The sequence below is a fragment of the Sphaerodactylus townsendi genome, linkage group LG02, assembly GCF_021028975.2.
Source record: "Sphaerodactylus townsendi isolate TG3544 linkage group LG02, MPM_Stown_v2.3, whole genome shotgun sequence".
NCBI classification, from domain to species: domain Eukaryota; kingdom Metazoa; phylum Chordata; class Lepidosauria; order Squamata; family Sphaerodactylidae; genus Sphaerodactylus; species Sphaerodactylus townsendi.
The window spans coordinates 87,622,169-87,647,323 of record NC_059426.1 but is presented as its reverse complement, the minus strand read 5'-3'; the positions used below and the strand labels follow the sequence as shown (position 1 = coordinate 87,647,323).

Here is a 25,155-nt window from a genome sequence, read left to right as displayed (position 1 = left end):
TAACCATTCCTCTTTCAAACTGCCCAGTAGATGTCTCCTTATGTTGACATTTTGAAAATGTTGCTTTTGGGTGAAGTTATAATAGATCTTGAATTGTCCACTGCTGAACTGAATGGGACAATGTATGTTTTAGAGTTACTGTTAGTTCTCCAGTGGATAGTGGCCATAGAACTACACCATAAAACTATAGAAGACAAAATACTTTAACTGATTTTCCACTTTTACAATTACTTAAAATGCTGTGTTATCAGTGGTGGGATTCAGCAGGTTCGCACCACTTTGGCAGAACTGGTGGTTAAAATGATGCTTGTAAACAACCAGTTGTTAAATTATTTGAATCCCACCATCAGAACTGGTTATTAAATTATTTGAATCCCACAACTGTGTGTTATGCTATGACTAATTCTTCAAAAGCCATGTTTGAGTATATTTCTGATGATAAAGGAGAGTTGGTAACATTACCTAATCTTTAAAACATCAGGTCACCTGACTTAAAACAAAATTGTGATCTCTCTATTTGCTTGAAGGTCTCTTCTCATGAAGGGTTGGAATTTCTGCTGTAGAGTCACAATTTGCTTACACAATGGAGAAATAAGCCACTTAGATATTTATACTGCTGGGAAAAAATGATTTTATCCCTCTAACCTTTGAGTTTTTCTCCACTGCTTTCACTTGACAAAATTCTAGCCTGCTTTATTTTTGAGTCTGCAGACTGATTATATATTGTAAAAGATCAGTGTTTTCATGGGTGAATAGTAATTACTAAGTAATGGCTTAAAACATTTCCTGAAGGAACATAAAGCTGTTTTTTAAAAGTCAAGAGTACATTAAAAGGATTACCGTGTAGATTTGATTTTTAGATAACACTAAAATGGATCCCAAATGGACTTATGAAAAAGGATGCTATCTCTTTAATGGAAAGTGCATGGTCTGACAGCTCAGCATGCAAATGGTCTGTAGTTATTCCTGCAAAGAACTGGGGAGTTTGTTCGCTCTTTCAACAGAGGAGAAAAAGTTTTTTTAATCTCTTCCAAGTTCTAATAGAATATGGTTTAGCCTTATATTTATTTGGAAAGGAATAAAGGAACTAAGAAGGTAGGAACACCTTTTTGAATTATTAGAAGGCTATATTTCACAACCTCAAGAAAGTCAACAGCAGTTGGTGGCTGCATCAATTGAATAAACTGGGAAGTTAATAAGACCGTCTTAAAAATGAGTTGTCACTGACAAAGAGAAAGTGTGAATAGCTCTACATTAGGGATGCTTCACAATCTCAAAACCCCACAGTTTCAGCACGACAATCCTCATTTCATTTTGCTTTGCCTTATACAAATCAAACCAATGCATTCTTATTTTCATGCCATTTTGTATTTCCTTAGGCAGAATTGTATCCATATAAATTCATGTTGTATGAAAGGAAAGAGATTAAAAGGATGGAAGAAGTCTTAGTAGCCTATAAAACACACGTGACTATGGCATTGCCACTTAGTTTGTGGCATTTGACTTCTTTTTGAGGGATGGTGTCATTGGTCCATAGCAAAGGATCTGCTTCAGATGCAGAAGGTTCAATCCCCAACATCTTCAGCAAAAGGATAAGATAATAGGTGGTGTGAAAGATGTCTACCTGAGACCCTGGAGAAGAGGGAGAAGTCCGAATACTAGTTTTGATAGGCCAGTGGTGTATCTCAGTAGGCGGCTGTTTCACATATTCAGACTCATTCAATTTTTGGTGTTATTTTTTGGATTTATAGTGTATAAATGGTCCATAATGTATAAAAGGCATTAAAATGGTGTAAACAGGCCATAAAATAAATAAATACTTTAGGACTGCTAACAATGAAAATTGGTGAATTGAAAGTGCTCACAATGGCAACATGCAAAACAAAATGAAGTAAAGGCTATTTGTATTCTACAGCATTTACTTGTTATGAGAAATGTTGAAGGGATGACTCCTCAACATTTCAGATCCATATAAGTTCCTAACAGCATAATGCTATAAATCTCATTTCCAACTGCACACAGCAGGTGAAGCCATTCAGTGATACTGAACAAAATCATGCAATTGTGCCAATCTCTTGAAAAGCTTGTTGCTTTTTATTGTGCTTCTACCTTCATGGTTTGAGTTTCATGAAAAATGTCAAATACTGCAGAGCTTAAGGTGCCACCTCTTGAACTGAAAGTGATGTGTGGATGACTTGAATATGCTGTGTAATCTCCTTTTTCACAGAACTGTTGGAAGAGACCCCTGTCCGTCTCATCCATGCCCCCCAATTATTTTGGGCTCCAAAAGCCTTGAAAAATGTCTGTAGGCCTGTAAAAGCTTTGGGCTGGAGAACTGTCATTTGACTGCATTAGCGCTTCTGTGACAGACTGTTTTAATCTTTGTACACAGAAGAGAACATCAGATGGCCATTTGGCAGTGTACGCTGAAATTCTATTAAGGTTGTTGGAAGACAGATCTGATATTGTGTGTGTTTGTGCAGGACTGAGGAAGGGAAAATATGACTGTCTTGCAGTGATAGACCTTTTTTCAATTCAGAACACTTTTATATGTATTAAAGATTGAGGAAAGCTCAAAACAATACAAAAAGAGGGGAGGTGGAAAAAACAGTACCTTCAAGGCATCAGGAATAACCAAAGACAGTATCAAAGAACTAACATAAATATAAACACCATAAGGAAAGACAGTAAACAATATTCTGATATACAATTGTTGGAGTGATCAAATTAGGCTTATAACTCCTGAAATACAGGCCCACAGATGTCTGGTATGATTTAAGATATAACTTTTATAAATACGTTATAACCAAATCTCATTATTGCCCACCCAAGTTTACCACTTGTTGTATTTATGAAACTGCATATGAATCATTATGGTTGACACAGCATCAGCTGAACTCTGTGGATTGAAAGTTCTGTTAAGAAGGGAGAACAGTTGTTCATTGGTTTATAGAAATTTAAACATGAAAACTTGGGGGTTTAATTTTTCTGTGTGTTTAACTGATGAGCCCCTGCACATAACAGTACTGCAAATTAGTATATACTATGTGCATGTAGCTCACCTTGAACCTGTTGTGATAAATTTGATTTTATGTTCCTTTTTCTCAAATCATTGGTGATCAAAGTTAAACTTGCTATGATAAGAGTTCATTCTGTTTAGAAAACCTTTTTTCTGCAGTAGCCACAGAAGGAATGTGACCCGTGCAAAACGACATGATTAATGTCATGGTCTGAATGCAGTTTCCTAAAGTAGCTATGGTTTGTTGGGATATGTCAAATCAGGATCTGAAACCATGATTTGAAGGTGGTTTATTATCCATATCCATATTTATTCTAAACCCTGATTTCATAAATTGTATGAATGCAGACACCCTAGCTTAATCCTGGTTGTTGGTTGTTCCCAATGGCACGACTACATTGTAAGTTTGGAAACAAGGGAAGTGTGGAGAAGAACAAATCAGCCTTTCTTAAGCAAATGAAAATCTGAACATTTGAATTATCATCTGTGAGCTGTATCCTAGTTTTACAAACTAACCATACAGACAACTTCTTGTTTTATACTCTCTGAAGCAATCCCATGTGTTGCTATATGAAGCTGCATTATGGCAAAAATTAGCCTGAGCTATGGTGTCTCATTGTGGTTTTCCAAGGTGTTAGAGGTATTTCCTAGCCCTGCTACATGTGATTTTTAACTGGCCATAACATAGATTGAACAAGTACCTTCAGCTTTCACAAAATCAGTGGTGGGACTCAGCAGGTTCGCACCACTTAGGCAGAACCGGTTGTTAAAATGGTGCTTGTAAACAACCAGTTGTTAAATTATTTGAATCCCACCGCTGCACAAAATGTGTTATACCAATGAGCTGACAGTAACCTTCTCACGTACAGTTGAGCAAAGGAACTTCAAAAATGTGTCTCTGAAATTTAAAGTAAATGTGACACATGCTTCCACAGAAATTATAGCAGGAAACCAGAGTTCACCCTGAGTGAGACTTGAATGGATATATGATTCACAATCCAAATTTGTGTTGTCAAATGGCTAACTTTAGCAGATCATCCCTCTACTGCAAATATTACAGAATGTAGCCACAATCTCTGACAATTTGCTGTTTTGATTTTTTCTGTATCTATAAATGTGTATTCTTAAATACTCCCCAAACATGTGAAGAATTAGAGCATTTGCCTTGTAGACTAGAAGAAACTAGCATTCATTATTATTGCCAAAAAGTGAGCATTTACTTCTATTTGTACAGTGAAGACAGTCTGACATTTTACAACCATTGGAGACATCTTTGAAAGGCTTCTTGTTTATTGGGTTGACCAAAGTTAATGAGATTGCTTTGCCATTCATTTAATTTTGCCAGTCTTCTAGATACCACTCTTTTACTGGAATGAGGTAGTGCAAGATAAATGCTGGAATTAAACCTTTTTTATGTTAAAGCTCGTGTCTCAAGTACCATGCAAAGTCTTCCCAGTATCTAACCTCAAACTATATAAATTGCTTTAAGGATTCTTGTCTATTAGTCATCTACCAAGACTTCCTGCATTTGATTCACAACATGTTCATTAAAGCCCATTCATACAGTCTTTAAAGAACATTAATTAAGACTATTTTACATTCTAAATACCCAAGGGAATGCATAAGCAGTTAGGTTCAGACGAATGGTAGGAACAATGTTGGACCCTATGGATCCTTTTGAGTAATTGTGGTGCTATCCCTGATAAAAGGTATCAGAGTAGATTCTTTGCGCTGGGGAAAGTAATGTCAGATCAGATCTTCTGGATTCCATTCTCATTTCTCAAGTAACCAATTCTGTATCTCACTGATTACATCATCAAGTCTTCCACAGAAAATATTTGTTCGGACATAACTATGCATCAGACTATATACTTCCAAATATGTGTAGGTTAGTGCAATGGAGGGAGGAAGTACTTATGTTAAAGGGATCATTTCCATGTGCTGAAAAAGGACTTTTTATGAAGTTATTCTCTTAATAAAACAAACATACAGTCCTGTTTTATATTGGTTTTTAACTCCAATAATTAGTGCAATTTAAAGTGCTCAAAAGAGAACAACAAAAGTTGTGTATTTGGGGGGAGGGTCTATAACACTGTTTAAGAAACAGAATGCAACAGAGGCGTTTTCCCCACGGCCAATATATCGTGGGATAAGGAAGTGAACCATCCCAGTTTGGGCATGAATTCCGCACGGCTTCTGTGCCCAAATCAGGCCTGCCCTGCGAGATTTGCCTTATCCCACGGCTTTCAAAAACGATGAAATTGGTGGTTCTTTTGAAAAAGCGCACGCCAATCCTGTGCCCATGCAAACACCATGGGAGACGGGCCGGTTAATTTTTTCCAGCATCGCCGCCTGTTCTCCCCACCCCTTAGCTGTAGCCAATCAGAACGTCGGAAGAACGGAATCTACGTAAACGATGTAAATGTAAATGTTCATGTGGAAAATGAAAATAAACTAGGGGCTCATGCATAATTCACTGGAGTTCTTCCTCTCAGCCTGAACGCACTGACGGGCAGCCGTGCGAAGGGAGAAACCGGGATAAAAACACCCTGGGATATATGATCCCGGGTCTATCCCAGAATATTTTGTCTGTGGGGAAAACGCCAGGGACAGAATATGGTGGGAGGACCAGAGCAGCACAACCAAAAGGCACTGTACTCGCAACAGAAAACTGAAATCATAGAAGTGGAACTAGGGCAAACATTTCCAGTTGTTCCAGAACACTTGCACATGTGTAAATACAAGAAAAAAGACCATGGTTGCTAAGTCAAACATGTATACCCATGCAGGGCCACTGAGGGAAGGAGGAGAACATTCCAAGGGCCCAAGTCAATTGGAGGGCCTCTGAAGCCAGTGTCATGCTGAATTCACAGAATATACTTAAGAAGAATTCTGACACAGTCCTGACTGCAGCCACTCAGGAAAGGCAGAGCACAGTAAGGAACAGTATTTATGATTCTTCTGACTTGGCTTTTCTGCAAAGTTTGCTGTCAGGCTGAGGGAAAATCTCATTTCTCAGTTCCTGCTAAAAAATCTGCCAATCCAGCACTGGAGCAAGGGAAGACCAGCCAGGACAAGCTACTGTCAGTGCCAGGATGCAATCTCCTAATAAGGTCATTATATTCAGCAGTCTATTGTTTCCTTTTCCCCTTAGTTTGACCCAGCCCCTGCATAGCCAGCTCTGGCAAAAGGGAAGCCCTGTTAGTGTATGGTAGCAAGATATAAAAACCCTTTCATTGTCTTATCTTTTTTTTCCAACTTTTCCCCATACTTTTCTCCTCCATTTTGTTCTCATCTTTTCATGAACTGCTATTCATCTATCTCCACTTCTAATGTTTCTCCCCCAACACTTATTTTCAGTCTCAGCTCTTTTTCATCCATCATAGTTGGCAATTTATAACATATTTAATAGTTCCATAGCAGCAAACTTTTGTTAATACTATGAATAGAAGGGGGAAGTTTGAAAGTAAAAATATGTTTTGCGATAAATGTTCTTAATGCACAAAAAAGTGGTTTTGACAAAGGCAGTGCATAAAAAACGAATTATAATTGTCTTATTAGTTTGGGACTATATTCTAACGTGAAGCATACAATTTTCTCACCTACTTCACCTCAACTGACCAAACTATCATCTTTATGTGGAACAGAGTATAGGTATTGCAAAAGATCTTGCTCATCAGAACTGATTATGTTTCCACTTACAAATCTCTGGATCCAAGCCTTAAAGCTCACATAGTTTAACCATCTACTTGTGGTTTGGAATTGGGATTATGTCACATATTCCCAACACTCTGTACTTACCTGACATCTGTACCGTGGATAACATTTTTGCTGGGTAGTAATTAAACCCTTTGGTCTTCCATTGTTAGGCAGGGAAGAAAATGGTGGTTATTTTGACTAAAATGGAAGAAGAAAGTGTTCATTTGTCTCTGTATTAATTATTGTTCAGTTGTTGTGCAGTTGGAAATTTTGATTGCAAATCTTTTATTCTATCCTTCCCTTTACGTTTTTCCCCTAACATTTTTACTTTAAAACTTAAGCTTAAAATGAACTTATTTTATTTTGCCAAAAAAGGCATATTTGATGATCTCATTTGCAATGTATAAAGTTTGGGTTCCAAGTTTCACAATGAAAATAAGACTTTTGGAGCCCTAAAACCTATATTAGATATTTTCATCTTGTCTTGTCCTTGACACACTTGTGATGGAATTCATCTATTTCAAATGCATAAAAAGTGCCCAAAAATGGTGAAACATTTTTCATTTTGGTGCTGATTGCTTGTTCTGTAGTTTTGAAGGATTATAAGGTGGGAGGTTTCTTCTTTATAGATGATTTTCTAAAGTATTATCTAGTAAACCCGTATTTTGTGCAATGAATTGTGTAATGAGATAGGGGTTGCAAAGTATACTGAAAATTCTTCAGAAACTATAATCATTCTGTTGGATGAAGCATTTGTTCTTTGATTTTAAGATATCATCTTGAGATAAATGTGAGCAAAATAGGCTATTACAGTTCATATTATAGACTATTGAGTGGAAATCTTTAAAATTGGTTGCTGGCAGAAAGAGTTAAAACCATCTGCCCAAAAGCATTGTATAAAACATACACAATGTTAGGGAAATAAGCCAATTATATATGCTTCACAGGAGGTGGGGGACTGACCTTTGTGTATAATTAGTTCTTTTATTTAAAGCAAAGATTTTGAATAGAATAACTAATTAGCTGTCATAACTGGCAAATTGAAGATTTTGGCCGTATCCCTTATGGGATGTGGGAGGGCTTTGCCTTCCTCACACAGTGCATTCAGACACTTTCCTAATTAGACTTGCTTTTAGTTCTGTGCTGTAGTAATGAGGAATGTAGTCACGGCACTTAACTAAGCCCCATCTAACAAGGCATAAAATACAGGTGGAGCTAAACTGCCTTCAGTTACTGTTGCTTTAACGTGAGGCATTCTTTTTAAAAAATCTAGGTAGAATGGGGGTTACTAAGAGCAAAGGAGATCATGACAACCTCCACTGTGTGTTCAGCTTTGGACTCATTTCTATAAAACACAAGAAGGCAAGGAAGCCTTCAAGCGTATTTCATTAGTTAGCAGTCCCACATTACTCTTTCAGACCAATTAACCTTTAGAGTTGCATTAAAGAAATTAGATGGTGAATTTCCATGCTTTTAGGTAGGATCAGTAACCTTCCTGCAGGCCAGATGACAATGACGAGAGTGCATTGAGGCCTAGGGATTCATGTGGCCAGGCAATGCAACAAACACCATTTCTGCATCTCTGGCTGTTGACCCTCTTGTAAAAGTTTTCTGTCTCTTGAAAGAAAGCTCTATACAAATGGCCTGTCTTTTGAGATCAGCACATGGATAACTGTAAAGTGATTCAGAATAAATTTGGGAAGATGTCCACTGCCTTGAGTTGGCACTTTTGGTCTTGTTCATGCTATGGAAAGGCTGGGCTGATTAAAGCCAGTTTGTCATCCTTTGCATGGTAGTAAAGTCTAGCTTACCCAGTACAATAACAGCCTGTTTAGACACCCTCATAAATTTCAGAATGACCAGAGGTGGTGTCTATAATTTTAATGTACTGAGCCATGAGCATCCAGAACAGGTTTTGTTTTGTATTTACCAGCAGCAAGTCTATTAAACTGAAAGTGTAGGTAGTGATCTCTGTTTGGATGCTCATAGCCAAAAATAGAAAACCTTCATCAACTGTTTCTAAGAAAAGGTCCAGTAGACTGCTAGTAGCTCAGGGGGTAGGGAGCATGGAACTGGTCTTATTCCCTAATAAGTACTCAATCAGCATTTCTGTGTAATAACTCTTGATCACATATTTAAACAAGTAAGTATTGGTTTATTACTGTAAATATGTTGTTTCATTTCTGGTATTACCTTACTCAGTCTGTGTGGAATTGTACCTCTGGCAGGCTGTTTACTTCTTTTTGATAAAAAACCACATAACACTTAACAGCCTGCCATAAATTTGGGGGAGTGGAGGGAAACTTGGGTGGAGGGTTAACGCTCCAGATGATTGCTGAGGAGGAGAAAATCAAAACCTTCCATTTTAAAAGGAGAATGAGGCTCTTTTCAAATACAGATACTACACATGCTAAGGTTGTATCTACAGGCCTAAGTTGGTTTAGCTATCTTCTTTCTACCATGGGGAGCTATGTCAGTAATTAATTTCTATGAAAAGATGACAACATTCAAATCTGCTGGAAATACCACTGTGTGATTTGAAAACTGTCCCATCTAATCCCTGGAGAATTACATAGTGATGATGACAGAAAAGCACTCGGCACTTGCTCAAGGACACTTCAATCTCTTCTTATGTCATGTGTTCTACAGTTGACATACAGGCTGAGCCTGGGTTAAACCTAAGCCAAATTCAGCCTTGGGAACTGTACTTTTGTGAAAGTGTAGGTAGTGATCTCTAAAAGAACTCTCCCACACTCTTTCCAGACTGCTGTCATGGAGGGAAAGCATTACTGGTAAAATATTATAAAGACTGTGTAAGGTTGACAGGTTATTCAGTATTTACTTGTTAGACCTTACTTGGACAATAGCTGTGTGAAGTCCAAATATAGCAGATGACTGAAAGGTAATTTACAATCTGTATTTGTTCTTGCTGGATATTTTTCCAAGACAGTCTTGCACTTAAAAATGTGTTGAAATTAGCCTTTAAGCCACATATTTGATGCAGCTTGCATGCACATATCTGCATTTTGTTGCATACAAACACACTGGGTTGCTGCAGCTTCTTAGCACATATATGTGTAGTTAGTTGTGTGGGAGATTATGGCACACAGAGCTTGCATGCTAATTCTTGCATGAAAGAGTTTTCACCATCAAAATGTTGTAGCATTTAAAATACCTGTAGAAAAGAGCAAGGACTGGTGGTTTTACGCACTCTGTCTTGAGGCATCTCTCTACAGCTCTGGGACTGTAAAGTTACAATGCCGCAGAGACACTGTTCTCTCATTGTTTGCAGTACAAATCCTCGGTGATCAATTCTGGCAGTTTTGAAATTTGTTTCACACCTCCCTTCCCATACCAACTTGCCAGCTAATTACAGTCCCAACTTTTCTGCGCTTGTATTTGTTCCATATCCAGATTGGTTAGGGTGTTGGAGAGGAAAGCCTTCCAGACCAAAAACTAATTTCAAAAAACTGAACTCGACTGGCACAGGTTGACCTTGCTCGTTATTATCTGAGTGGGAATAGCAGCTTTGAACATCGTATGATCTCTGAAACGGTAGCTTTTTTTCATTAGAAAACCCCCTGCTGAAAACTGACCAAATGTGTGTGTGTGTTTTTTTTATCTCGCAATGATAACTGCAAAAAAAGATCTTTTCTACCAATAACTAGAAGGAAAAAATCAGAAAGTGTCCCTCTTTTACCTGACTCGTAAGCCTCTCTGAAGACCATTGTGTCTCTAAAATAGACAGTAAAGAATCCAAATTGTTTTTGTCTGCCAATTATGTATGAGGCAAGGAGCGTGGTAATGATAGCCAGTTTTAAAATTCTGAAAAGCATTACTTTTGTTGTTCAGATTCTGTTTTTCCAAAAAAGGACTCTGGCCGTTTCCTACGGGCAAAATATGGTAATCCGTCGCCAGCGGAAAAAAAGCGTCGGAAGCGGCGTTAGCGGCGCGCGAAGTGCTTGGTCGGCAAACCAGCGAAAGCAGCTAAATGCCGGCCTTGAAGGCGGTTGTATTCAGCGGCTTAAAACCACTCTTTTTCCCCATGTGACGCTGTCGGCGCCGCTTTTCGTAGAACAACCTGCATACGGGCTATGCGTCTGTAAATGGCGTCCCGAGACCTGCCTGCGGCCGCATGAAAGTCGCATGAGCGCCGGCATGGCTGAGCGCGCCCTTCGCCGGCGCTTCGTGCGAACCGTCACATTTCTGCGCGGGGCCTGCGGGGCGTAAACAGCCTGTCCTAATGCTAATGAGCGCTTTTTTTGGGATCGCGTGCGCGAATTTGCGCGGCGTCATCGGCGACATCTTTGGCCGTGCGGAAACGGCCTCTGTTTCTGATTGTCTTTTAAATGGAAAAACGGAGAAAAGGAATACATCTTAATCTTGTATCAATCACATGTTATATAAAAGTCATAGGATCTGTGAAGAAAAATGCTGATTTCTTATTTTCACTTACGCAAGTTAGGAGCTGTTCATGGTTTAGCATTGAGGCATTATGTGTGTGTGTTATGTGAATCTTTACATATAGTGATAATCATAGCCTCAAACTAATTTATGTTTCTATACTGTCTGAAATGTTGATGTGTGTCCTATACTGTCCTATGGCTACTAAGATTCTTTTAGAAGAAATCTGCATTTTCTTGTGTATGGAGGTGAGATTGCAGTGGTGCATAGCAGGACTTTTTTTGTGGCTCCACCTACACTGTGCAATACTCTTCTTTATAAAAGTCCACAGAGTTATACCAATTTTGTTTCAAAAGTCTGTGTTTGATGAGTTTAGAAAAATATTTTGTAGATACTTGGATAATGGAAAAGTTTCCATAGGTATATATATTGCATGTTTTTTTCATCACTACTATACCACAAAGGGCAGAACACAACTAGATCTAGGACAAGGACTAGAACATGACCGTCTGCAATATTCACTCAGGAATTAAGTAGCCTGATCCAGATGAGATTCAGCCCCACTGCCCCACCTACACACAGAGATGCAAATTTGTAGCTTACTCTTACTAGACCCATGTCTACAGATGGTCTCCTCTTCAGCACAAAACACCTTTTACATCTTTGTTGGGATCTCTAGCTGCATCCTTTCCTCAAAATGCAACTCAGTCATGTTCTGATTATATTCAGCAACTGCCCATACGCATGCTTTCTCCATTGTGCCTTCTGCTTTTTAGAGTGGTCTTCTCAAAGAGGTCAGGAAGGGTTCCACTCTCCTGGCTTCTTGCAAACTATGTAAAACTGAACTATTCAAAGGGATTTTCTGCATAGGTAATAGGGCTGCACTATTGAAAATGGTTTACAAAGTTACTTGGATAAATGATTAGAGACTGTGGTCTGTACTGCTGAATATAGTTTACTGCAAGTAGGATCATTTCATTTATTTATTTGAGTTTCCCTGCCCACCCCAACTTGATTTTTATGCTGCTTAAATGTATCTTAATACTTATGGGATACTCTTTCTGGTTAGTTCCAGACCTTTACAACCCAATTCATTGTTTATTGAATGACCTATTTTGTTGATTGTACTGACTCCCTACGTATAATCCTCCTTGAATCCCTGTGAGAAAGGTGGACTAGAAATAAAAAAAATAAATTAATAATAAAAAGAAACATGCTTCTTAGCACAGAAGAAAAGAGAGAATGATGCCTATGAATCAGGGGAGAGGGATCCTGATCCCACTGGAGTACAAATGAGCCAGCATTAGGGCCAAACATCTAATTTTTTAAAGACTGCTTCTTCTGAAAACCGGTACTCCATGTTGAATCCACCACCACCACCCCGCCCCTGCCCAACCATATAATTCCAAGTCCCATGTCCTGGATTCATTATGCTAGGTGTTTCTTTGTCTTGCCCTTCCTAGCTTGGCTGCCACTGGCAGGGCCCTGCAAATTGTTACTGTAGTGATATCTGGGCACTGTGTAAAGTTTATTATGTATTAAGGATGGGAAATGGGGAGCTTGAAAATGAGATGATCTTCTGGGCAGCTACCTAGTGATTAAAAAAAAAGAATAGTTCTGCTTCTAGCTTTTGAGAAATGTGACACAATGTTATCCAGTGACCTCCATAAAGCTTAATGACTTTAATGTGTCTAGTGCTTGGGTGGAAAAAAAAACACAAACTGAACTCCAGGAGCTAAAATACATATCTTCATTTACCTCTTCATGCCAGAGCTCCGCAAAAGGGGAGGAAACTTGAGAATGATTTGGGCTGCAATGTGGATTGCCAGGGAAAGAGTATCAATAGAAATTCTCCCTCACTTTCATGAGCTAAAGTATCCTTCCACACCCAAATTGAGTGAAGCCAGTATGCTTAATCAGTTGTATTTATTGAACTAGTTTTGAATGGCATAAACAACGACTTATTCAGCTGAGAAGAATGAGAAAACTGTAGAAAGAACACTTCTTGTATAATCAGATAGATTTTGGAAAGTGTTGTCTCCAATCCTGCCCTGCTTTCTGTAGAGTCTAGTGGCACAGAGAATTAATACTATTTGGCTGTATTCAGCCAGCTTCTTCATTCAGACCTTTTCCACATGCACAGCTTACCACAGATTTTCCCAGAAGTCGAACCTTGTGTCTTGGAAATATTTTCTGTGAAATCATTCCATACACCTCCATTCTCTTCTTTGTTTTTCCCCATGTCTATTCACAGGCACTCTAGCAGTTTTCGCAGTTACATGTCTCAGCCCCCATTTCTACCATTAAAAACTGCCAACACAAAATGGAATTTAAAAAAAACCCAACCCTTACTGGAGCAAGCACCATTACCTGAAGGAACAGAAACACATAACCCCCCCCCCACACACACACACACACATTTTTCAACCAAATTAGAACTGCAATAAGGCACAATCGTGCTTTACTGTGCAGTGAAGTCTGAAGAGGAGGGAAAAGTGTGCAATTGAGAATCTGACCTCAAAGTAATGTCTGCATAACACAAAGAGACCATATGTGTACAAATACCCAAGATTAGTTGTAAACAGTTTAGGCAGACAAGGCCTCAGTCTCACCCAATTCCCTCTGTAATACAGTCCTTGCCCCCATGGCAAGGATCCACAGCACCTTCACACACCTTTATGGTTAAAGGGATCTCCCCCTTCACCTGGGAAAAAACAAGCAAGGTCCAACACTTTATCTCTTTTTAAAATATATATCAGCATTTTCTATTTCATGACTGTCTCTCCTTACAGCTTCTTAGAGTTGGAAGACAACCAGTAGGCCATCTAATTGAAGACCATTCTCTGTGGGAAAATGGGCTGTTGGGTTTATTAGCCAAACTAAAATTATTGAATATCACCAAAGTAAATGCAACAATGCAAGCACAAATGGACTCCTGAGTCCTTTCCAAGAAGATTTAATTGAAAATAACGCTTATTGATTTCAGTGGAACTTTTTAACTAATTTCCTTGGGATCAGGCCTATATACATGGCCAGGGTCATCCATAAGCAGACAGAGACAGTAAGATATAGTGATGGGAATTGGACATGGACCTGAACATGTGTGCCAACTTCCTTTACATCATGGAGCCAGTTGGATGGCCTTGGGCACATAAAAAATCTTTCACCTACCCTATCTTACTGACACATTGTGAGAATGATGAGGTGCTATTTACTACTTTGAGCTTTTAAAAAAGAAAGCATAAAATGTACAATACAGAATTACTTGGTAGGAGATATTTTACAATATTTTTATTTATTTATTTATTTATTTATTATTTGGATTTTTATACCGCCCAATCCCCAAGGGGCTCTGGGCGGTGTACAACATAAAACACAATTAAAACACTAATTAAAACAATTTAAGGCAGCGATAATAACAAGAGGCGTCCAGCAACCCCACTTTTAAAAACCCTCCCAATATGCTTTACATGTATCTGTGTATTTCAGTTCCTGATATAATTTGAATGGCATTGATTGTGTGCCTTCATTTGAAAGCAGGGCTGTATTTTTGCTTGCTAATATGAGTTTGGCAGGGTTTCTAATTTTTCGAAAAACAAGGCACAAATGTAGCTGGAATTAACACTGAAAGTGGTTTTTGTGACTGTAGCAGGCTTGATGAGGAGGGCCCTTTAAGCCTCTCTCAAGGGTTTTTGAATGTTACTTGACCTGTCTCCATAGTACTAAGACCATTTTGATAACAAATGGATCAATACCTCCCTGTTTGTCTTGAAGTGTCTTAAGTGCTATTGTTGTCCGCTTGCAGTTCTGACAAAGCAATTATTACTGTAAAAATGGTGGGTTTTATGTGTTGAGCATTTACTACCCTCGGGTCACCCTTGCTTTTAAGGAAAACAGAAAATGTCACTTACTATAGCAGCGGTAACTAGAGCCACTATCGTTAAGGGTCTGTTCATAATTCCATTATATATTTTTTCCATTATATATTTTAACCCCCCCCCCAAAAAAAACACTCTTGTGTTTCAACTTGTCAAATGAATTTTCTTTTTACTATCATACTAATAATAATTTCTTTTTCTAGGCTAAATCAGACCATTTAAAACAACCATTTAAAAATGAATTTGGCACATTTCTCTAAAACATCTTGCACTTACAGCCCATATAGCACCATTGAATTGTTTTACCTATGATCCAGGAAAAAAAGCTATAAATTTCTTCCAGAATAGTAGGCTTGCACCCCATCATAAGTGGCCTTAAAGGTGAAGAGAATCTGTAGAACTGAAATATTGAAAATAGGAATGTAGCTTATTTCTTTTGGAGGCATGGGAAATATCTACCCTGTAGAAAATGGGAAACAAGCACATTCTGCGCTGTATTTTAAGCAAATAACTGGTAGCCATAAATTCATTTACAGTCATCTACTAACTAATTGTCATTTGGGTTTTGTGTTCAAATGTGGGAACTTTGGAGTTCATTCAGAACATGTGCAGTATCCATTTGGTTCATTCAGAACATTCCAGTGGCATAAGGAGACAAGTAATACTTTAGCGTGCTGTTTGATCCTGATGGCAGGAAGATAACCAAAGCCATTCAGCTTTGTGCAGGTATGGAGGACTCTTGTCTCTCCAGGTCAAAGTACTGGAAGTAGTGACCTTGAGAAAGAAAATCCAGAGAATACCAGGCTTTCACTTTTCACTTGGCTAAATAGCAAGTAGTGCAGGATCCCCAGCTTTGGTACCCCACCCACAGTGCCATTCAAATAGGGGGAACTCACTGGCAGTAAACGTAGGCCTAGGATCCTGACCTCTGCAATATGGTGATGTCATTTCCAGCATGCACCAGAAGTGACATCATCTTGTTGATAGCCACAAGGACGCTCTGGTATTTGGAGAAAACTCCATGGTAAAAATGCTTATACCATAAATTTTTCCCAAATACCAAAGTGTCCCTGCAGTTGTCAGCCACACTAGAAAGGATATCACACATTGTGGAGGCCAGAGGCTAAGTTTATTGCCAGTGAGTTCCTACTCCCCACTGATTACCAGGATGTACCTAGCAACCCTAATGTCAAGGCACAACATATACATATATACATACATATACATATATATCTATAGATAGATACACACACACATATATCACCAAGTCATGATAGTTTAAAACTACTAATAAACTCAAAAATAATTAAAATGTAATTAAAAACAATACATCCATTAAAAACAAAAAACAATAAAGCAGCAGATTGAACTTGCTTTTCCTCCATTACCTGCCAAAGACGTGCAATAAGACTCTTTTAGGAAAACTCACATGGAAGAACATTAACAGATCCATTCCAGAAGGTCTTAGGATCATGACTTCCAAAGCCTCTGATCCTACCAGCAAGAATGATAAAAGATGGCATTTGAAGCAAAGCTATCTCTGAAGAAGTTAAAAAGGGGGGCTTTATCCTGTGAGAAAGATGTTATTCTCTTTTTTGCTGTTACCCCTCCAAAACTGATCTTGCCAATGGACAAAGAAAAATGAAGTCTGTTTTCTATGTCCAAAGACAGTTATTGAAATATAGTTTGAATTTTCTGTTTCTTAATAAGTTTTTTGATAAGTAGGGTCAGCTGGAATTGTTACCATTAATCCTCAAAGGTAATACAGGGATCAAATTTATTTTTCAGAGTGGAGAATTACTTAAGCAAAATCTGTGGGAATAAACACATTTTCTTATTGGAAACATAATTGCTGTACCCATGCAACTAATCATATTGCTTGGACTACAATGAGAACACCAGGATCTCCTTCAGTTTGCCAAAACTGTTTTAGCTCACAAAACCAGGAATCCGTAAGCATTCAATGCCTGGGATTTTTGATTTGAACTTGGAAGGTACCTTCTCAGAAGATGACTGGTAATGTTCTCATCAGTGTGCTTTTTGTTTCTAGGTGTGCCAATGCTATCTGTACAACCAAAGGGGAAGCAAAAGGGCTGTGCTGGCTGCAACCGCAAGATCAAGGACCGATATCTTCTGAAGGCTTTGGATAAGTATTGGCATGAGGATTGTTTAAAGTGTGCCTGCTGCGACTGTCGCCTGGGAGAGGTTGGATCAACACTTTACACAAAGGCAAATCTCATTCTCTGCCGCAGAGATTACCTGAGGTAAATTCAGGTCTTTGCCACGGGTTCTGCTTATATCACATCACAGTTAACTACCATCTCTCTTTTTTCCCAGCTGCTGCTGTTAAAAATATGTCTCTGTGTATAGAGTACACCTACACTATGATGTCAGCTTGAATATATTTATGTGTAGTGCTGATACTTGGCATACTAGATGTTTGTTTAAATTTTTGCATATGTTAATTCATTCTACAAGACAATTATGCTTACTTCAAAAAATGTTTTCAAAGTGTTTCTGAGACATATGCCTTCTAGTATTCTCAGGAAAAACCAAGTTTCAGCCCTGTCCCTGTCTTCTTACACAGGAGGAAACAAGCAGTCAATGGTCCTTCCATAATTATCTCACTGAAGAATCTCTCCTGACTGTGTGAAGTTAAAATCTTTGTCTCAGAGAGGTTTTAATGTTGCAGCATGAGGGGAATTCCCGTAGCTGCAAAATATCCTGTTGGGCTTTTTCGATTACCTAGCTGAAACTGAATTCATATTCCTTATTTAGAACATAACTGGGTAAGATGAAAGCTTCATATGTTATTCAAGGATGCAAAGTTTAATGGATCAATATGCATCTAGCTGCTAGAGGGAACATAATTAATTTGTATTCATCAGTTATGTTATTCTGATTTACACCAGATTGTTTCTGTCCTTTGAGAACATCACATTTAATATTGGGAGTCTTGTGAGGCAAATATAAGTAGGCTGGGTAGTAGTATTCCTGACTACAGGAAGGAAATTATCTGAGAGATTAAGGTTGTCTGCAATCTGAAGGATGCATTGGACAAGTGTGATGGCAATTTGAAAATAGCAGAAGTGAAAAATTTCTGTAGAACTCCGACACTAAAGGACATGATTGGACTATGAAACCAGGACATGTCAAGAAGGGCTCTGGTTAAATTTTATAATGAAGTGCTGATGTGTAACATGTAGTTGGCTTTCATCTTTATCTAGATGGAGATCAAAGTTCGCAGGCTTGTATTTGTTTGTAAAGAGAATCTCCCTAGATTTCCCTGTGAATCAGCAGGACATTTTATAGTCATCAGTTCATCAATAATATGTCATGGATTTGTCAGTGAACAATTCCTAAATTGTATGTGACCATTTAATTCGAAAATCTCAAAAAATATGACCATTTTTAAATGGTGACTTTTCTACCTCCCAGTCATCTATGTCCCCCTTAAAATTATTCCCTTGTCAATGATTGAAATCGTAGGAACAACACTGGAATCAAAATGGGGAGGTTAAATGGCGAGAACTAGCAAAATTGCAAAAGTGCTTATCATTAGTAGAAAGATCCTTGTTCCTGTAAAAAAAATGGTCCAGTATAAACCGTCTGGCTAATAATGTGACTATTTTAAACATGAACAACCACACCACCACTTGGCCGTCCCAAAATGAGAGTTTCCGAACTCAGAAATGATCACAAGAATCAGGCATCTAAATGGCTGGATAATCATTTGGAAAGAGTTTGGGTGCTGTGTGGTTTCCGGGCTGTATGGCCGTGTTCTAGCAGCATTCTCTCCTGACGTTTCGCCTGCATCTGTGGCTGGCATCTTCAGAGGATCTCTGAAGATGCCAGCCACAGATGCAGGCAAAACGTCAGGAGAGAATGCTGCTAGAACACGGCCATACAGCCTGGAAACCACACAGCACCCAAGTGATTCCGGCCGTGAAAGCCTTCGACAATACAACCCGGAAACCACACAGCACCCAAGTGATTCCGGCCGTGAAAGCCTTCGACAATACATTTGGAAAGAGTGTTTTTGATCCAGTGATCCATTATCACTGCAGCAATTGGTAATAGATCTTTCAGCTTTCTTATGGTAAGATTACTGATTCAATAAAATACTCCTCTCCTGCTTTGTTTGTTAAATGTGATACTATTGATTGTAGGAATACTGGCAGTTTTTTTAAAAAATAGGATGGTTTCTTAGGGATTCTTCAGAAGAAAGGCTTTCAAATGTCTTCTGAGAACTGGTCCTAGGCAATCTGCACAGTGCAAAGGGGCTACCCTAAGTGAACCAGAGATTTGAATTGCTTTTGCTAAGGATGCATCCTATGTGAAGGGGAAACTCTAGCTCAGGTCCCCTTGTGATTGCAGATGCATTAACACACACACACCACATTTCCTTTACCAGTACCAACTGTTGGTATGGCCATATACAAGAACGATTTGCTGCCCTTTTGATGACAAGCAGGGTAGAAGATGCCATCAGTCATTGACCCAGCATGCAGAGACGAAGGCCATGTTTAAGTTGTAGATGAAAAAGACAGCTAGGGGCATCTGTGCTTGGATGTTTGTTCTGGATCCTCTCCATTGCTCCCTTAATTTATAAAAGTATATGATTAGGTCAATAATACCAAAGTGTCCCAGAGATAAATCATTATGTACTTTGGAAGACAGGTCAAACTTTTATCAAAGTTTTTCCTTATACCTATATCATTCATTTCCCTCTCATATCATAGAATAGATTTGTATGGCATCAACATACCACCTAATCAAACATGAATGTGTTCTGGCCGATGCAATGTCTGTTTCACATGCATCTAGAATTTCTATTTATCTTTTTTATTTGATACATGTATACATCATTTTCCTCCTCAATGGGGACCCAAAGTGGCTGACATAATTCTCTTCTCCTTCCCATTCCCCTCCTCCATGCTTAAGCAGATTACATTTTTTGGCTTAAATAGCAAATAACATTATTGTGAAACCTCATCACAGCTATGTCTGATAGGGACTTCTGTCTGAAGGGGTTTAAGTTATTCACAAACAAGTCTTATTTCCTTGCTTTTAAAAGGAATTTGTCCCAACTAGCTGTTGTTGGATTCTGCCTAGTGACTTTTTGAATGCTGTCAGTGATTATTTGCTATTTCTTTTGGTGGTGTAAAGTGTCATCAAGTTGCAGCTGATTTGTGCCTTAGTATTCCTTATTATAGTGTATGGGTGTGAAAGCTGGACAATGAAGAAAGGTGGCAGAAAGAAAGTAGATTTCTTTGAAATGTGTTGGAAGAGAGTTTTACAAATATGGTGGACTGTCAGAAAAACCAACCAAATTAGTGGGGTTTTTGATTAAATCAAGCCTGAACTGTCCAAAGAAACTAAAATGACTAAACTGAGGCTGTCGTAATCTAGTCACATAACAAGAAAACAGGAGTCACTGGGAAAGACAATAATGCTAGGAAAGGTTGAAGGCAGCAGGAAAAGAGGAAGACACAACATGAGATGGGTTGACCCTATAAAGGAAGTTACGGCCCTCCGTTTGCAAGACTTGAGCAAGGCTATTAACGATAGAACATTTCGAGGGTATTGATTCATAGGGTCATCATGAATTGAAAACAACTTGACAGCACTTAACATACTCACAGAGGAGTTGAATTCCCACTATAAGAAGAAAAGAGCCCTCCAGAGCCCTCCGGGGATGGGGCGGTATAAAAGTTTAAAAAATAAAAAATAAAAATAAAAAATATTCTTAAAGTTCACATAGAGATTTACATTTGCAGGTAATTATGATCACTGATATTTGATGTTGAAGAATCTGCACAATATTGCATTGTTATTAATAAAAAAGAAGCAAGTACATATCTAGAATGCACAAAGTAGCTTGCCTTATGATTTCTTGAATAGCCTGTCATACATCTACCTCTAATGGAGCCATTAATAGTCATGGTGCATTAATAGTCCTGATACCAGCATTCAGTGAGACAGGAGAGTATCTAGTGTGACAGTTATTGATCTTGATGAACTTCTAACATTCTGTATTTATAGTGAGGATAAGGTGCAGTGAAAAAGGCAAGATATCAAACATAGCAGGGATGTAATAGGGGAAGCTGTTATGCCAAATGGGAAGTGGAATCAGGGTCAACAAGAAGGACTTCGGGTTTTCTGTGCCAGTTGCTAGAGTTCCTGCTAAGGGACCCAACTGGCAGTGTTTGTTGGTGGGAAACTCAGCCATCTCATGCTCTAGGTCAGGAGTGGCCAACCTATGGCGCTCCAGATGTTCATGGACTACAATTCCCATCAGTCCCTGTCAGCTGATGGGAATTGTAGTCCATGAACATCTGGAGCGCCATAGGTTGGCCACCCCTGCTCTGGGTCTTCACCTCACAAATTGGACCAGATGAGTTCAGCTCTTTGATGATGAAAGCTTCCCAGCCTTTCTTAAGGAAGTAGATCTTCCATTTCTGTTCTATATATTGTTCTTACAAGCCTTTTTGCTGCCCCTCCCCTTTTTGGTGCTCCTGCTTTGTTTCTTTTATTTTTATGTCATTATTACTTAATTTACGCAAATACTGATTTAACTGCTGTTCAAATCTAACAGGGAAAATTGGCGTGAGCAAATGGAAAATGGCACAATAATGGAGACATGCAGGTTTGAGTTCCAGAATAGAAAAGTGAAAACAAGTAGGGTGCCAGAGCAGTAGCCTGCAAAAATATCGCAGAATTCAGTAGTAACTCTTGTAATATCTAATTTTAGCAGGCCTTTAGATCTCTTATAGAGGTGGTGATTTACCACACTGGCTGGTTCTTCTGGGAGCAGCAATAGTGTAGTGGTTAAGAGCAAGTTCATTCTAATCTGGAGGAACCGGGTTTGATTCCCCACTCTGCCACTTGAGCTGTGGAGGTTTATCTGGGGAATTCAGATTAGCCTGCGCACTCCCACACACGCCAGCTGGGTGACCTGGGGCTAGTCACAGCTTTTCTGAGCAATCTCAGCCCCACCTACCTCTCAAGGTGTTTGTTGGCGGGGGGGGGGGGAGGAGTTTGTAAGAGAAAGGAGCTTGAGTCTTCTTACAGGAGAGAAAGGGGGGATATAAATCCAACTCTTCTTCTTCTTGAAGATGGTAAATGTGGAAAGTAGTCAAGAAGCAGTTTCTGACATCTGGTAAGGCTGCCTGTCAACTGTATTTTCCTCCCTGCTCATCAGAGTTATAGTCATTAGTCAGCTGGCCATACATCCTTAGGAAGACATGTTTTATTCACAAGAAACATGGATGTAGTCTTGTTTCAACTAGACAACAATATATGTGTCTTTGCTGTTTTCCAGTTCTGTAGGGCTGCAACTTTTTCCTTAGTTTGGCCTTAGCAGTAGTTTTGGGCGCATTCTATTTCAGTTTGTAAAGTGCTCCATGATCCCTGTGGATGAAAGGTGTTTACAGTAGCTGCAGTGTCTCTTTGATTACTGTCTGTGCAAAGTAAGTCCTTGATTCTTGGAGTGTGCCATTTCTATCTAGAAAGGTACACTCTGTAATACCTGGCTTTCATTGAACTATCATTTGTGAGAAAGCACGGAAGAGTAAAATTAAATAGTCAGATCATACTAGTTCTTCACTTAGACTCTGCAAAGTCAAATGTATGTCGCAAAACTAGTAAAATCAGTGTTAATCTTTCAGTACAGTGATTAATATAAGTGACTGTTCTTTCAGTGCTCAGGAGAAAACTTGGTATAGCTAAACTTCCCAAGGCAGGTATTTTTTTCAAACACAGTGTTTATGACCATTGGCAACAAACATCATGGAGGTTTGGTTGTTGTGGATTTTCTGGGCTGTGTGACTGTGGTTCCTAACATTGTTCCTAACGTTTTGCCTGCATCTGTGGCTGGCATCTTCAGAGGTGCATCACAGAGGGAAGTCTGTTACACATTGTGTCCAGTGAGAAGGGAAAAACATTTACTGGACACTGCCAACAGACCCTGTGTCCCCTCTGAAGATGCTCAACCACAAATGCAATAAGCCTATTAGGAACAAGATCTACCAGACCTCAGCTACACAGCTGGAAAACCCACAACAACCAGTTGAATCCGGCCGTGAAAGCCTTTGACATCATGGAGAATAATAAAAGTTCTACTGTCAATCTGTTTATATTAAGAGATCACATTCATTTTGAAGTAAATGTTAGGGATGAGCACTAGCACCAAAATTTACATTCAGAATTTAAAGTGTTAAAGAACAAGAGTTTGGACTTATACCCCACCTTTCTCTCCTGTAAGGAGACTCGAGGTAGCTTGCAAACTCCTTTCCCTTCCTCTCCCCAAAACAGGCATCGTGTGATGTAGGTGGGACAGAGAGAATTCTGAAAGAACTGTGACTAGCCTAAGGTCACCCAGCAGGTTTCATGTATAGGTGCGGGAAACAAACCCAATTCACCTGATACGAGTCTGTAGCCCATGTGGAGGAGTGGGGAATCAAACTTGGTTCTCCAGATTAGAGTCCACTTCTCTTCACCACTATGCTGTGCTGGCTCTCAGGAAAAAGGATAACTGTTTCCCACTTAAACACACAAAGGCAATCCACTTTTTAAAAGCCCTCTGACCCTTTCCCAGAACACACAGCAACAGCTGCTATTGCCTGGCAGCAGTACCAATCATTAAAAACTGACTGTAATCTGGACACAAGCCCTGAATTATTCAAATGCCGCCAATGCAGTTTTGGGCATGGCAAATTACAGCAGAGGATAATTGGTGCTTGGATTGGGCACATGCCCTGGGTAGCATTGGCAGGCAAACTGGAGCAACAGATAGACAAACAATGAATGGTGGGTGGGCTTGCTGTTGTTTCCTTCGCTTCTGCCTGCTGATACCTGCCTGCTTAAGTCTTGCCTACTTTACTCTTGCTGCCTGCCTATCTGTGTTGATTTCTGTCAGCCTGCTGGTCTCAGGAAGACTGCTATCTGTCTTCCGCAAAACAGAACACTTGGATCAGCAAATGGGAATTCCTAAGAATGGTTTCCTGGCAAAGTTGTTGCAAGCCGAGGATTATTCCTATTCTGGAATTCCTTCCTTTAAAATATTCTGGAGACAAATCAGACAGGAGAAGGATCAATCCCTAGTATACCCTGCCTATAGCTGAATAATGTTATAAGCAAATGATTGACTGTGTCATCGCTAAGTAAGACTACAAGATCTATTCATGCTTGGTGTCAAATGGGAACATGGCAAGTCACAATTATAATGATGTCACTGTGTTAGGATAATAGCTGTGGCACTGCTAGCCCAAGGGGACTGAAAGACCTTCACATAAGAGCATCCCTATTTCACTCTTTCCCCCTTCACACAATTCACAAGAGTTGAGCAGACATTTAAAAACCATTTTGCTGTACAAAAACTTCCACTGAAAACACTGTTGTGTAATATGCTGGAGAGAAGTTAAATTATACTGTCTGCAGCTTTGAAAAGCAAGGACCCACCTAAAATATGGTATCTGAACGGAGGCTGTGTAGTATCAGAATTTTTGCACTCAAAAATCAGAAAGTGATTGCGCTTCGTTTGTTGGTTGACTTTTTATTACTTCCTTAAACCTTGTGATTAAGTGAAAAGCTTGCGTGGACTACATTTCACAGTCCTTTAATGTTCAAACATGCCTCTGGCACATTCAGACTTGCTGTTTTGCTACTGATAATTCTTGAAATCTCCAGAGACCTCTGCTCTGTGCATGTGTGTTTGCATAGCATCTGTGAAACTTTAGTTTTACATTAATACCATTTGGAGTAGTGATACCCCAGGTGTTTAGAATTTTGCATGAAATGAAACCTCAATTCTGTGATTGAATTTAAGCTCTCCAAATTGTATAACTTTATTTTCTCCATTTGCATACATGTTTTTTAATTTAAAAAAACCTTCAAAAGAAATTGGATAGAACTCAGAAAGTCCTGGTACCATATGAGTGTTACCTGAATGTATGTGTGTCCCTCAACAATGGGACCATGCCCCCTTTGCATGTCAGGTACACTTGCGCATCCCAGGTAATAATTATTGGCTTTATCTGCCAGGTGTATATCAGGATCCTGAATCTGAGCAATGCTGCATAGAAGAGTGAGGAAAAATAAAAAGTTACACGTTTAAAGCTGAATATTTATTTAGAAAATAGCATAAGGAATTAT

At 39.1% G+C, this 25,155-nt stretch overlaps 1 protein-coding gene and 1 non-coding gene across 4 annotated transcripts in view; both read left to right on the top strand.

Moving 5' to 3' along the window:
- The window catches only part of LMO1 (LIM domain only 1), a 138,865-nt gene that overhangs the window by 76,746 nt on the left and 36,964 nt on the right, over positions 1-25,155 (top strand). For all 3 annotated transcript variants that reach the window (XM_048486296.1, XM_048486295.1, XM_048486297.1), the window contains exon 2: positions 17,051-17,264. In XM_048486296.1, the coding sequence (XP_048342253.1) occupies positions 17,051-17,264 (214 nt within the window). The remainder of the gene's footprint in view (positions 1-17,050; positions 17,265-25,155) is intronic.
- Positions 1,404-1,512, top strand: LOC125427624. The gene has a single exon (XR_007243741.1). It is a non-coding gene; the product is annotated as a U6atac minor spliceosomal RNA (small nuclear RNA).